Genomic DNA, 15962 nt, shown 5'->3' on the forward strand with positions numbered 1-15962 from the left:
GGGGTCCCACAACTGGGCTCCCTCCACAGCAGGGGACACGGGACAGCACTGCGCTCCCAAGGCACAGCCCTCATGGGCACGGGCGTTAGCAGGAGAAGGTGAAACAAAATGAAATGAAAGGGAAGGGAAGGGAGGGGAAGGGAAGGGGCTGGGACCGTGCCCGGGAGCCCCCTCAGGCCCTGAGGCAGCCTGAGGCAGCCTGAGGCAGCCTCACCCCGCCTCACGCCCCGCTCCCGGCGCGCCCCGCGCCGCTCCGCCCCCCGCCCCCGCGCCGCCATTTTGTGGGGAGCGCGGCCGGGGCTGGGGCCGTTGGCACGGCTCAGGGTGGGGAGCTGCCCCCCCCCCCCCCCCCCCCCCCCCCCACCTCCCTCCCCGCTTTGCGGGGCGCTTTTTAACGTTTTATTTTTTATTAAAGCCACCGTGGGGGGCTCCGCGCCGCGGCCCTCTTTTAACCAGCCATGTCCGGAGACGGAGGCGCCGGCGAGCAGGTGAGCGGGAGGGGGGAGGCCGCGGGCCGCTCCCTCAGGGCTCCCTCAGGGAGGCACGGGGGGCGAGCGGGGCTCCTTTGGGGGCTCTTTTGGGGCTCCTTTAGGGCTCCTTTAGGGTTCTGGGGGTGGCAGCGTGGCCTTGCCCTTCCCTTCCCTTCTCCCTGCCCTTCCTTTTCCTTCCTCCTGCTTGGCCAGGCCCTGCCCGGGCCTCGGCCCCGTCCCCTCAGCGCCCCCCCTGTGTTGAGGAGCGGGTGGCACACGGCTCTTGGAGAAATAACTGCTGCTTCGATTGGTTTGGCTTATTTTGTTGTTGTTTGTGTCTTTTTTTAATGTGTTAAAAACACATATTTGTCATGTTTTCCCATTTTCTAGGCAGGGGCAGTCAGGCTTTTATACCAGGTTTTTTAATCTAGTGTTAACCTGAAGTATTTTCTACTGAGAGGCGGAATTTCTCTAAATAGCTCTTCTTAGAAGCTAGGCCTGCGTTTAAAATCTGCGTTAGTAATAAAATCTGCGGGGTGGGGGTGAAAGTTCTTGGTTGGGGGAGAGGTGATTGATATCCCTACAGCTGCCTGTGGAGCCTACACTTTAAATCAAGCCATTGACCTAGTACTTCCTTTTTTTCAGAAGCTTTTCTTTGTAGAATTAAAGCTTTTTCCAAACCTGGTTATGCTTCTGTGTATCTGGGCCTGTATCTTGAAAGGGTGACATATAAACTCTTTGTAGGGTCACTGGTTTCTGGGGTAGGGAAGGCAAGAATGTAAAATACCCAGTTTTTTTCCTCATTGGGAAAACATGCTGTGAATTACCAGCCTGTATGCTCAACATGAGTGAGGTTAGTAAATGTTTGTATGCTCAAGCGAGAGGTTCTTCAGAAAGGTTTACTTCATCAGAAAAAGTAAGAACACGTTACAGTAAAATATTGACAATCCCGCTGTGGAATATGCTTCACATTCAAGCTACCCACCACAGTATTTTTTTAAAAGTTGCACTGACAGTTAATTGCATAATTAAACTCAATTAAAGTGGTGTCTTCATTTCTGTAACTTGAAATATGTTACTGGGTAACTTACGGAGCACATGATGCTGACTTAAGGATTTATTTTCTTTTGCAAGGAAAGACTTGGTATAAAAAAGGTTGAACTACTGTCTGTATTCTAAAATAAAAGCTATTCTGGGAAGTATAATTAGCTTTCCTGTTGTGGTGCCATATCACAGAGGGTTTTAGCATTAAAAAAATGCAAATTATTTGCAGCATATGTAAGTCATCTATTTTAATACATGGGTTGGATTTTTGAAGTCTGTATTAACTTCCAGCCTTCATCAGGTTTTGATTACTGTTGTCACATTGGGTACAATTCAAATATTAAAAAAAAAAAAAAAAAAAAAAAAAAAAACTTCCATAGGCTTTGTTACATCTTTTCTTTACACCATGCTCTTTATGAAGGCAGTGTGCTGATTTTCCAGGCCTCCAATTTTGTTAAGGTCAACTCCTTCCACCAATTTTCTTCGGTTTCTGTACGTTGCCCTCTCCAATATTATTTTGTCAAGCCCTGGCAGACTTCTGCTTCTTGTTCCTAACATTAAAACAGGACATAATTTAATATTGGTGTGTTGAGCAGTACCACCGTGAAGGCTCCCCGCTCGGTTAGCACCAGCCCAGCTGCGCAGTGCGGCAGGAGCACTGGAAGGGTCGGTGTAGGTCTCACAGTGCTCGTTGCACAGTTACCTGGTCACAGTGTGCCTGTCCAAGAAGGAACAGCAAAGCATTGTGAGCAGGGCAGTGGCACCTTGCTCTTTTCTGCCACGCTGCTGATGTATAGCATAGCCCAGTGCTGCTAGCCAAAGGTCTTTCTGACCTTACGTGCACAATGTGCTTACAGAGTTAATGGCTCCTTTCCGTGCAAAGCTGAAGCGAGACAGGTTGGATTGCATCTGGCTTTCTTCTTTCATGTTTCCTCTCTGCTTGCGTGACCAGGTGCTGAGCTTTCGTGTGCCATTATTATTGACAGTCACGTACTTCGGTTGGTAGAAGGGGTGAGCACAGCTAGTTGTGCACAAGATGTGCGCGTTGGAGTGTGTGATGCAGATGCTGAAGACCAGAAGTTTTCACAAACCAGAAGTGTTAGCTCGGAGTGGAGAGCATGTTGAATGTAGCACGGGTGGGAGAGTAAAGGTTTGGTAAGGTTAAAGGCTCAGGTGGAGATCGGGAGGCTTTGTTACACCACGTGCAGTCCAGCTGGAACGTGCCTTCTCTGCATTTTGGCTGAGCTTAGCTAAGCACTGTCAGGCTGCATGGCTGTGGGGTAGAGCAGGAGCCTGAGCTACCAGGTGGAGGCCAGCTCCTCCTTGTGCTGTTTCTGCTGAACAAAGTTGGGTAAAGAGGGGGATAGGACGGGACGTGGGAGTGTGGTGCAGGCACCATTATCGCATGGACCCTTTGGGGAGTCAGAGTAGTTTCAATTCTAGCACCATTTGCTATGCTGGACCCAAACTAATTTCTGCAGAACCGGTTGAGTGATACCAGAACTTAAAATTTGTTAGGCCCCTCCTAAACTCACGGCAAGGTCCACGTGATGTTTAACCAGCCAGAATGTACAGGGTTGGTTTCTAGAATACCAAACACTTTTATCAGTCTGTATCATAGAAACCAACATTTCATAGACTGAAAGGCTGCGTCTGTTGCTGTTTGCTAGAAAATTCCCTCATTTTCCCTGACAAGCTCTTCCCAATCTCTTGCATGTGTCGAGGTTAAAAAGAGGATGCACTTGCAGCTATTATTTCTTACATTTTTTCTGAACCTTGATGCGATGTATTTGGTTTCATTTTCTGTGGTCATTGCTCTGTGTACTCTCAAAGAAGGCCTAAATGCATCCTGCTCTTTTTGCCTCTTTCTACCATGACAGAGCAACTTCTCTTATTCATTTAATAAATACAAAGTTGCCAGACATGAATTTTATCTGAAGACTTGAGGCAGTAGTTATTTTACCCTTGCAATAGCTTACTTCTCACCGTTTAAGTCTAGAAACATGCATTTTCCACTTCCTGTACCATTTTCTGAGCTGTGTCTCAGCCTGCGATGCAGGTTACCTCTTATAAATATGAATCTGCTCCAAGACTGCGCTATGGAAAAAAAGTCTGTGTGGTTTCTGTGATTATAGAAAAGACCTCAAAACAAGTATATTCTGTTGTGCCTTTTGTAGTATTTCCTGTCCCTCTCTACTCCATTCATACCTTGTATCTGGTTGGTACAGTGCATTGTACAAGTCTCTGAATTCGAGGTGCGGTAGTAAGTAATGTAAGCAACTTCAGCTTAATATTTTAAAAACAGATGTTGGTGAGCACAGTGCTGAAAGCAAAGGCTTATTTTTGCAGGGTTGTGGGAGTTGAGCTTCACAGGAGGAATCATTTGAAACAGGAAGAAAAAAAACTAGGAGCATAGTAGCATATATAGTACATAACTGGCTTTACTATTGCTGTTTACAGTTACTGTAGGAACTGGTAGGACATAGAATGAAAACAAGGTTTGGTGGAGAAAGACGGATGTTTTTTCCATTTTTCTTTTTTTTTTTGCACAATTGTAACCAAACTCTATATTTAAGCTGTGTTTTCTGGGACAATAAGTTCCAGAAACACCAAGAAGCTAAAGTGGAAAATGTCTTAGTTGTAACATTTGGGAAGTAGTCTCTTGAGGAAAGAATGGTAAACCTTATTAATCTAGAACTCTTGATTTGTACAGAGATAAAACATCCCAGATAATTGTTCATGGAAGTTTACCTGTAAAAGTATCCTTTGAAAAATTATTAGATTAATATGCTGGGTTACGTCTGTTAACAGTGACCCAATCTTAATGGGCAAAGATGCTTCCAAAATTGTGTTCACAGTTGAATTTCCTTAGTGGCCAAATAGAAGGCAAGGTATTATAAATAGATTCAAGACTTGCCCATAGGAAATACTTTCCATTTTGGTATCATTGTTTGTTGAATTCAGGAAAGGCTTTAGTTTCCATGGTTAAGCAAGGCAATCTGGAGTTCGATGTGGTCCTAGAATAACTGCAGCTGGGTGTTTGCTCTGAACTGAGTAGCTTTTCCTGTCAGCAGTGAGTTAAGTTAGTAGGGGAAGTATGCTTGCTGGACACTGAGTATCTTGCTGTGTTTCCCCACTGAAACAATCGTTAGTACACAGAGTGCAGGCGGTCCAGCTCTGTGTTGGTTACTGTGCTAAAGTACAGGATGTGCAACAAGACAGGAACTAACAGCTTGCTATTTGCTCATATAGCCATAACGAAGTGTGAAGAAAAAGCTTAGGCTGGGCAAATGTGTAATTTAACCGAACTGGGAAACTTAACAATGTTTAAGGTGCCTGTTTTTTCACTGCAAAAGATAATTTTGTGGAAGCAGGATGCTTTAAGCATTGGGATGCGTTATATGGTGTGAGCAGCTGAAAGAGAAGAAGGGTTTGGCTGGGTATTTTCTGACAGTTTGGAATCACGAAGGTTCGCTCTCAGAGGCCGGGGGAAACCCTTAGCTGATGCTTTTAGCAGGGAGGTATAAGCCAAGAATTTTTCCTTGAAGGTGATTAAAAAGAACTTGCCGTAAAGACAAAGTCAATTCATGTGTTCTTGTTCCCTCTGACATATTTCATGAATTCAGATGTGGCTTTTGTACAATCGATTGATTTTGTTGGAAGAAACCTTTTATGATCTTAGTATCTGTGAAACTAAGGATCCATTGCCGTTTATCTGCGTACAAGTAATGAAAGCTGTGAATCAGACTAGATATTATGAATACAAATACTGACAGAGAGACAATTTTAAGTGCTAAAATGATGCAGTGACCTTAAGCGGGTTGTTTGTGGGATTGGAACCCAATCACATGGGATGTATACTGAACACAGTTATCAAAAGAAAAGGACAAAAAGTACTTTCCCAGTTTGAATGCAACAATTCTTTGCAGCATTTTTATCCAGGCGTTGAAGAACAGATAAGTTAGTATCCAATTTGGTAGTTTGTATGGTAGTTTACGCCGATGTAAGTTGGGACTCAGGTTCTGTATTTTTTTGAATTCCGTATTCTTCATCACATCTGATCCTGATAACAGGGAGCTGAGCCAATTAGAAAGCTGATTGCTTTCCTAATAGTTTTTCTATTTTTTTTTTTCTGCTGATTTAACTCCCTGAACTGGCGTGTTACAGAATGAGGCAAGTTCAGGCACGTGCCTTAACCAGAGGAAGGGACTGAAAATGCTTATATAGGGGCAGGATTGTCAGTGGACAGCACCCTGTGGGTGAAGTATTTAAGGTGTAGCGTACTGGCTCTTGTGCAGGTGATACAAATAGAAGTACATAATGAAAAGTCACATGCTCCCAAGCTGTGATTAACAGCAGCTCTAAGCACAGAGTTAGTTACCATGCAGTTTTCAAGACTGTGATCTTTCTAGTTGTAGCTGGGCAAGGTTAAAAGTTGCAGCTCCCTGCTCCCCTTCACTGTGTGCTTACAGTAGAAGTTAGTCCTCAGAGATTTTCACGTGTCACTGAATGCAGGTGTGTACTCACACCCAGCTCTGGCAAAGTGGTCCACACTGGAAAGCCTAAGCATTGATTTCTCTGGCATGTTGGGAATGATAAGGCATGAAGGTGAAAGGTAATGAGATCTTGTTTAGTTAAGTTATAACCTGAACACTGGTTTGCCTGCAATGTAGTTTGCTCTACATGTGGATGGCTCTTATAGGATATATATATATATATTTTTTAACCCAGGGAAAAGGAGAGGGAATGCTCACTGGCCTGAAGAGTTCGGGTATTTTCTTGCTGGTGGTGTTAGATATAAACAATACCAAACAGTCCATCTTAAAACCATATCTCATTTATCAGTTTTGCAGAGCTCCTGTGTTTTTCTTCTGTTTGCATGGATAAATTTTCTGCTGATGCTAAATGAATACGTGCTAATTTAAGAAATTAGTCCTCCAACTTCTTTTAAATAAAAGAATCAATGTTTTCTTACGCTTCCTACATGGATTAGGAGTCCTATATCACACATACAACACTATTGTAGGATTACTGGGATTATGCATCGTGTCAGCAGTTATTTTTGTAGTAGCTTAATTTATTGCAGCCATTCGGAGGTTATTGCCTTATATCTGCACGGGTGAAATTGACTTCCTGGAAGCCCTTAACAGTTTTGCAGCAGTGTCAGCTGAGTTCAGTGTGTCACATGGAAAGGTTGGAGGTAATGCAGCTGAGCTACCGCTGAAAGAGTTGGGATGCACTACAATGCTCCATTCCGCATTTTCCTGTTTGGAAGTGCCTAGTTGCTGTAGAGCACCCTGTGCTTGAAGAAATGTTTCAATTGTTGTGTAGTGTAGACCAATAAATTGTAGCCAGTGTTAATAGTACTCCTAAAAACTAGGCGTTTCTGTCTAATTGAATAATGAATAATCTATGCGTGCTTGAATATTTGAGAAGAATAGATTTCATTGAGCCAGAATACAATGAGGAGCAATGCTTACCACTGCTGTGGGGCAAATTTGAGTTTAGTGTTTTACTGAATTTTTTTGAATTTACTGAACCCTACAGTTTTGGGTCATCTGTAGAGATAACATAAATTGTCTTTTAAGTTTGGAAAATTCAGATTCAGTGCTGTCTTCCATAAGTTGAAGTGTGCTCATGCATGCATGTCATTTTGGAAAAAAATAATGTCACTAGTTCATTTCATGCTGTTTCACATCCTAGAGCTGTATTACTTCAACTACTGAATGTAGTATTGTCCAGTCAGCATTTCAGTGGACTTAGAGATATAAAGATGTTCATATGGAGACTTATAAATTTACTACTTTTGAACTGTCAAGTTTGAGCTAAATTTTTAAATGTAATTTGTTAGGAAATTAATTTTACAAATGAATTTGCTGTGGGATGTGATACTTGCTTTCAAAGTTACACTGCTTTGCACCAAGCAATTACTCTAAGAATGACTCAGAGCTGAATTAAAAAGAATAGTGGTCTTCATACATAAACCCCTATAAAATGTTCTACTAATTTTTTCTTTTCCTTTCATACGACTGCTCTAACACATCAGTGTAACGCTTCTCTAGCATTCTTGATCGTTTGTCCATTCTATAAGTAAAAAAAAATACTAATGTGAGGTGATAAGGCAAATAACTTGATTTAGATTCTGCTAGGAGGACTGACAGGAAAATTAGTAGTGCTGAGAAATGTTCAAAATACGGTAACTTTCTGAATGATTAAAGTTGAATTATCATGTAGAACACAAGTAACTTCAGTGTAGTAGTATATCTGCAAAGGTTAACAAAACTGAAGTGGGGTGGAGGGAGGAAGAGGACCTGCTGAAAATAAAGTTAATATTCCTAGGTAGGGATATCTTACTTGCAGGCTCACTGCGTTTGCTATCTTCAGCTTTGTCTTGTTTTAAAAATCATTGTGTTGCACAATACTTTGCTGGCAGCTTATCTTCTTATAAGACTACTGCAATGGTTCTGTTTATTATTGCACTGAGGAATAAATGATTTTCCAGTAAAATACATTAATAATACCTTGGGTTTTTACTCTTAGAATGTTTGGTCCTCAGAAGTGATGTGCAGTAGCGATGCTTGTTCATTTCATGAGAAATCACAACTCTGTAGTGTTATACATGTCTAGTTGCCTTCTCTTTTTTTGCGTGTGATGAAACCTTTGATAGAGGTGAGCATTAGTTCTCTCTGTCCTGCTTACTGTTTATATAATCTTCAGAGCTACATATTGGCCTAGATCCAACAATAAGAAGTAAAATGACTTCCTTGAAATAATCTTATAGCAGCTGACAGTTTTTTTTTTTTAGTGTTTTGTACAGTAATAAGTCACCGTCCTCCTGTATGATACAGAATGGTGTATTGTAACAGTAAATACGTAGGTAACTTGTAAAATTTCTCCATAAATATTTTATAGTAATATTATAAATTCTTATTATTACTGCATGAGAGCAAAGCATGCTTGATCAAATGATTTGGACCTGCTAACAATTGCCTGAAAATGAGCCAAGTTCAGAACGTTCACAAAAAAAGAGTACACAGGTCAGAACAATATTTCACATTTAATTTAAAAAAAAAAAAGCTTTGTAGCATTTGGGGTTGTAATAAGCATGCGTTTAAAAGGCTTGAGTGGATGTGATCATTATGGATAGTAATTCTATTTTCATATACTTCATGCCAACAGTGTTAAATCTAGGGATTTTTTCTGGAAATCATAAAGATATTTCCACAAAAACAACTTCAAAAGAAAATTTCAACCTATACTGCAAGAGTAGCTTTGTTAACAAGGTAACGTTCAATGTAGTACAGATTTCAGTATCAAAAAAAGGTTTTAAACTCAAATCTAAATGTCTCAGTGTAAAGAAAACATTTTATGGTAGGTAGTGTCAAAGCTATGGGAGGGCAACTGAGAATTTGCTGATTGAAAGATCAGGAAATGAACAGAAAAGGAATTGTGCTTAGATAGCATGTACGTGTTGCTGCTAGAACTGTCATCTCCTAGTTTTGTTGCTAAATCTTGTGATATAAAATATTTACTGTCTTGCCTATGCAGAATGATTCAAGCAGTAAACTGGATTTGTTTGGCTGAGGGCTGTAATACAAAAATCAGTCTGAATTTACTTAAGCCATCTTAAAAGTTTCAGGTCAGTACAACTGTTTGAAATTCATAGTGTGCTAAGTTTTCTGGCAAACCTGAGTTTGTTCTAGTGTTCTAAAATAATGTAGATTAGTCTAGCTTTTTGCTGGCTCACCAAATGTGTAGAGCCTGTGGTAAGAATACATTATCTTACTGAAACAACTTGCTTTTACAGATAAAATTACAATGAGCTTCAGCATAAAAATCTGACGTCTGTTGTCAGAGTGTTGTCATTAGCTTCACCTTATAGCTGGGATTGAATTTGTGAAAATCTACTTGTGATCTCTTATGTCTTCTCTCTAATTTTTCTAGGCTGCCGAATATGTCCCAGAAAAAGTGAAGAAAGCTGAAAAGAAATTAGAAGAGAATCCATATGACCTTGACGCTTGGAGCATTCTCATTCGAGAGGCACAGGTTTAGTGACATAGGATTACATTTCCTTATCTATGGTCCACTCACACTATTTGGTTCTGGAGTAAAATCAGCATATTCATTTACATAAATCATAATATTGTAAATGCTGTTTTGATTTTCAATTTTTAGAATCAACCTATAGACAAAGCACGGAAGACCTATGAACGCCTTGTTGCCCAGTTCCCCAGTTCTGGCAGATTCTGGAAACTGTACATTGAAGCAGAGGTTAATATTTTAACATTCTTTCTTATATAACATTTAATAGGAATTTAAGTTTACACTCTCATAAGCGTAAATAAGATAGGCACATTCAATCTACAGACAGGGGGATTTAAAGTATACCTTGCGTTTATTTTTGTAAAATAGGTACAAAGGAGTAATTAAAATGAATTCTTAAAGTATTGGGTCTTTTATGAGATGATGATTGTTGCATTATGGAATTGCAACAACATTAAAACAGTTTCACTGGTATTGGAGTGCTTTAGCCTTTTCTTTACTTGTCGTGTCAATTTATTGCCTCCTGTGTCATTTATTTAGAGGACATTTTTTATTCATACGTACAACGTTATTTGACTTTCTGTGGATGTTTGGATCTTTTAATATTTTTGCTTCCATAGGGAACTGAGTATTTCCGTGAGTAGTGTTTTCAGGGAGGGTGTGGGATGGGGATGGCTGAGTTCTGGAACGACAATGCTGGGAAAATGTGTTAGCACTACTCATTAGCTGCTAGAAATCCAATCAAAATTGGGATTATTCACGTAACTATAAAACTACAGTATTTTTGTACCCACTAAATGCACTGACCACTTAAACATACTTTAATGATGTGCTATGAAATATACTCTAGTATGGGTGTGTTTTTTAAGTTTTCTTTAACTATTTTATAACAATACACATACTTTTCATGGGCATCTTTTAGCTGCACATTTTTCTTGAGACAAGTCTTCTGAACAAGTGGTGGGGACCTGTGCTTCATAGATACGAAATGAGCTAGCTAAATTTTTTACTATTTGATGTGAAAATTGATAAGCAGCAATCTGAGTGGCAAAACTTTACTGTATAGTTATCATATTGTATTTCACATTAATTTAAGAATCAAAATGCATCCTGGCAGTAAATCTTTAAAGCTTATGAAATAAAACTGGGATTATGGGAACCTAACAGAGAACTTTATATTGCAGTTTGTAGGAAGATGTAATAGTACAACCTCAAATGAAAAATACTGAATGAAGTACCCTTGAGTTTACACAATTTCGTTTCTAATAGTTTGTAGTGGTTACTGGAATGATGGTGATTGGACATATTTGGGAGATTGTGAATGCACTAACACATACAGATGTGAATTTTTCCCTTTGGCACCCTACAGGCAAATTCATTAGCCTCTTGTACCCTTCAATGTTTGCTATAGAAGCTAGTCTTTAGAATCTAACCTAATTGGAGGATTACCCTAAAGTTGCCTGGGATTTGGTGGTTATTTAAAAGTTTTATCTTTCCCATGACTTAAATTTAAGAGGTGAATAAGACCACCTCAGAAAGTCTGTACTATGTATGGCATCACAGATCATTCAGCAGAAAGTATTGTTATCAGTGGAAGGTTCCTTGTCTCAGCCTGAGTCTTGAACCACAATCAGAGATGAATAGACAGACATTACTGCCCTTAATCAATACCTTTAAACTAATTTATAATCTCATAGTATTTAGAAACACAAACAGTGGCAAAGCTTAAACAGTCTAGGATGTAATTCTTAAGTGCTTCTTCAAGGAGAGAAGATGAGCTTCTGCACAGCTGGTATGGTAACCAAGTAACACAAGGTAAACTTCAGAAGGAGACTGTTGGCAGTAAGATCTTGTGCGTGCACGTGTGTGTGTGGGTGTCTGTCTGTAATTACACTTGAAATATAAGAGAAATGGAATACATGATTCTGTTACTCAAAAAAAAAAAAAAAAGGGAAAAATGTAAACTGTGGAGATCTGGTAGAGTTTACACTTGAAATGGGTTATGCTTAAAAGAAATGCAAGGGGTTATTTTTTGGAAACTTACCTGAGAAGAGAGAAACTCCTTTTTTAAACTCATTTTTTAAACTCCAGTTATGACTTGTATTTCCAACTTTTCTTCCCTGTTCTCAGTAATTCTTTCAGAACTGACTTAGTTACTGATACAACTCCTAATCAACGTGCTTATATCTGCCTGTTCAGTATATGTAACCATTTATAGCTGCAAGCCGAAATAACTTCCCGTTTCCAAATTCTTCAGTAAAAAATATATTCACACAATTGTACACTGTTGTCAGTGTTGTTTAAAGTTGTACATTATATGTACAGTCCTGTCAGAGTGAATTCAAAGTGAAATGTTTTCTCAAGTGTTCTTTTAACAGTATGAGCATAAGTTATTTTTTTCTAAGTCTACCTGACATAGCTAGAAGAATTGTTTTGAGGCTTTTCTCACAGCGTTAAGATGTACAAGAAATATATGGAAGGTACTTGCCGAAATCTTTTTTTCTCTTGGAAACCCTAGCATTCTCCTGCTGCTCTGAGGTTTTCCTTGGATACTTCAGAATTATAGGTCTTTCCAGTCTTGAGTTGGGAAAGTAAACTTGTGGTAAATCTGTGTTTATCATTGCTTTTGATTCACTTTCACTGCCTCTGTATTTAAATCTGGAAACTGCTACATCTTCAGTTATCTCTGAGGTATGTTTCTCCTGATGTCAGAACAACCATATCACTTTCCTCTTTAACATGATGACTTGTTTCCTCTTGGTGTCACGGAAGGAGAGGAAGGTGAGGGCTGTTTCCTGCCAGGTTGTCTTTCACTGGATAGTTCTGTCCACTGAACTACACAAGTCTGAGATGAATATCATTACATAGTGATGTTCTATTATTGGAAGATGAGTTAGGGTAAAGGTTATGATTGTGGCCTCAAGAAAAATGATTTAGCCCTGTAACAGATGTTCTTTGTAAAAATATTAGGAAATATTTAAATTTCCCTTTGTCTAACTTGAGGAATGTGTTCTTTTCAGTTACTTCCAATCTTATAGTTGATAAACAATGATTTTTTACTTTATGAACAAAAACCGTTGCCATGCATACGCTGCTTCATTTTGTAGTGTGAAACTTAACAACTTAACTGCAGACCTTACTGCTGTGATTACTTTTTTTTTTTTATGACAGTGTTACTCACTGTCTCTTTTATTTTGCTATATTACTTGGTTCCCTAGTGGAATATAGTGTAAAGCAGTGCTCAGCACTTAGTATATCATCTAATGTATTACCACTGATGTACAGACTGTGCTGAATTAGCTGAATACTTTGTGTTTCCATTTTGTATGCCAAGCACTGATTCTGGTCTCTGTTAAGGCTGGTTTGGCAGTCATTTGAACAGGGAAATTAACTGGGAAGAGCACACTTTGACACTTTGCTGTGTGGAACTTTAATATTAAAAGTTTGAATTTGTCAAAAGGAAATTTTGATTCTGAAATCTAAATTCTGAAATTTTGATTTATTTCTTCTGACATTCAGAGAAGCAGTTGCAGGACACAGAATTAGTAGAATTGGATCAAGTGTCTCCTGGCTCACAACATGTTGGGGTCATAGCATTTAAATGCATAAGGCTTATGAAAATAGAGTTTGGTTAGTGAATTAGGCTGTAGTCTATTTTTATACATTTTAACAAGTAAAAGTATTTAACTATATATTTATCATCTCTTAAAACTTGGGAATTGGAGCATTTATATTACTCCGGTTACTCAGACTGTTTTCTCTAGTTGCTTGAAGCACATTTTTCTCTTGATGCTTTTTCCATCAAAAACCAACTTCCAGAAAATTAGACTCAATTCACATATCAGTGCCTCTTTCACAATTTTAAAAACGATCATATAAGTCTGTCCCACGTGTACCATAATGTTAAATTAATAGATCACATGATCTGGATTCTGTCCTGCTCTGCTGATTTGCTGTGCCTTTTTGGGTAAGTTATTTAACCTGTTTTTACAATTATTAAAACACGGATACCTACCTACCTCACAGGGTTGTTGTGAGGCTCACTTAATGATTAAAGTGCTTTTGGCATCTGGCTAAAAGGTACTGCAGAAATGTAAAAATAAATTATGTTCTAATACACCCTGTGATGCTGTAGGCCCAGCTGTCTGTTACTGTTTCCTCTGTCTCTTTGATTGTTTGACCAATCTTTTTGATACTGAAAGACCTGTTAATTCCTTTCATACACTTGAAAGAACTTTCACTTTACTGGTGGTGTAGGTATTTCAGTAGTTCTGCAACAAGCATTGGACATCATTGCCTTTTTTCCCTCTAGTTTCCCTTGAGAAATCACTAGGTTGACAATCCTTTCAAGCACATTTATTAAACTGTGTTCGTATGTTTTCAACACTTTATGAATTTTTAGTTCCTGTCAGGTTAAATTGAAACTTTAATTGTCCTGAATGTTTCAGGCCAGTTCACACCACACCTTTTTTACCTTTTCTGTTGGGCATATTTCATTATATCTTGGTCACTTTGAACTGTTGTTAGTAGGCACTGAAAGTTTTCTATTATTAAAGATTTAAAAGTCATAAGCACAAGACAGTTGTGACAAATATCCCCACATCTAGAAACAATAAATACACAACTAGTAAGTTGCATGTAAAGTGTTTGGCTGTTAATATGTATTTTTCATCTTGCAATTTTTTTCAAGTAAGACCTCTGTGTTACTGCTTGTTCTAAACAAATGAAATTAGATACAATTGTTCAGATAATTTCTATTTGATATGAACATTTTGAATTTTAGATGTCTCAGTAACAGAACAGATGCTGTATGAGGGTTCAGATGGTGGGCCCAAGGCTTAGGGTTGATTGTTTTGCATTTCATCATATGCAATACATCAGTATCTTTAATTCGTGTAATTCACGCTGGTGTGGATGCTAGTCAGAATGTATCATTTAACATACTTGTATATGAAAAATGTAAATAAAACCATTTAGAAAAATGATTGTTTTTGTTCAAAATGTTTGTGTTTCTTCAAAGCATTTTCTTCCCGTTTTACTTTAATCTGTTTCTAAGTTCAGAAAAAAATTATTACACTTCCAGAACGCTTCTGCTTGGGGAGAAATGGGAACTGACATCTGTCAGGATGGAGTGATCAGAATCATAGAAAAATAGACTTAGCTGAGATTCTGTTTAGTGGTTCATTCAGTTGAAAATATTGTATATATTGCTAGCCAATTTGTGTAAATTTCTTACAGAAAACATATCCCGTATCACTCCCCTCCTGCCCCCACCTCCCCTATTTTACCACAGTTCAGATAGAAAACTTCTGCTTTTGAGAAACTGTTGTACAGGTGCTCTGTACAAACATCCATAATGCACATTCTTGATTACCTCAGTCTGAGACTTTTAATCTTTTTTTTACAACTGTATTATTTATGATCTTTTCTTATTCATGTGTGGACTTGTTCCATTCCTGTTAATAAATGTTGTTCTGTCTGTGTGATTATTGTAGACTTGCACTAGAAATGAAATGCAACTCCTTCCCTGTCTTTTCTGCTCAATATGTAAATACAGGCATGTACACCTTGCATAGTTGCCATGGTCCTATAATGTGTAATATCAGAAAGCTATCCGCATCACTGATGTTAGTTTCAGGTGGTGTGGTACAATAGTAGTAGATTTCTAGATAACTTCTGTATTTAATCATAAAAATAACATCATGGGGAAGTATTAGGAGTGTTAATTTTGAAGTGGAAGTGATGCTTAATGAAGAGATTACTGTGAACCCTCTTCTATAGTGTGTTGCTGTTTTCACATGAATAAACATGGACTGCTTCTTGTTCTGTCGTATTCTTTCAATGTGGGGTGACAGAAACATTGGAAATGTTAGTTATATAAAACACTTGTTCACAACACCTTTGAAGTCTCACTTCCAAGTGTAACGAAGACAGTGACAACTTTCCTCATTGTGTGCCTTCTTTTGTTCCGATCATGTGCTGATCCTTCTGCTGATGTTCTGAAAGGGGGGGAGGAGTATGTGTGTGTCAGGTCAGACACAAATGCCAGCTTCTTTCCAAGGTCTGAACCTGAAAGAACTTATCGTAAATACGGAGCTTTTGTATGAACCACTTATTAGCTACAGATTGGTTATCTTCATCTGGATCGATGAAGGAGCTGTAATTTGAAGTAGCGTATCGTAATTTCTCATTCCTTTCTACATCTTTTCCAGCTTCCAGTTGTCAGCTGGTTGAGTTACTTGTTGATCTGTCTTCAGGTTTTGAGAAGCCCACTGGCTGGGAGGACACTTTCTGCTAAACCATATCTGTTAGTGCTGCTGCCTAAAACAAATCATTATTTGCTAGAGGATCTCTTTGCAGATTGTAAAAAGGCTGTTGAGTCACTGCTGCAATGAAACACAGTGG

The 15962-nt window shown here is 38.8% G+C and overlaps 1 protein-coding gene across 3 annotated transcripts in view; it reads left to right on the forward strand.

Annotated features, from left to right (window-relative positions):
- Window positions 1-258: 258 nt before the first annotated feature.
- CSTF3 (cleavage stimulation factor subunit 3) overlaps window positions 259-15962 on the forward strand; it is a 49190-nt gene continuing 33486 nt past the window's right edge. The window contains exons 1-4 of one of the 3 annotated variants that reach the window (XM_084287191.1): window positions 259-324; window positions 416-488; window positions 9459-9560; window positions 9690-9785. In XM_084287191.1, the coding sequence (XP_084143317.1) occupies window positions 459-488; window positions 9459-9560; window positions 9690-9785 (228 nt within the window). In that variant the 5' untranslated portion in view covers window positions 259-324; window positions 416-458. Of the gene's footprint in view, window positions 325-346; window positions 489-9458; window positions 9834-15962 lie in introns of those variants that run through there. The other 2 variants (XM_084287193.1, XM_084287192.1) reach the window with 2 other exon arrangements.

The sequence above is a fragment of the Netta rufina genome (genome assembly GCF_964035555.1).
Source record: "Netta rufina genome assembly, chromosome: 5".
Taxonomy (NCBI): Eukaryota; Metazoa; Chordata; class Aves; order Anseriformes; family Anatidae; genus Netta; species Netta rufina.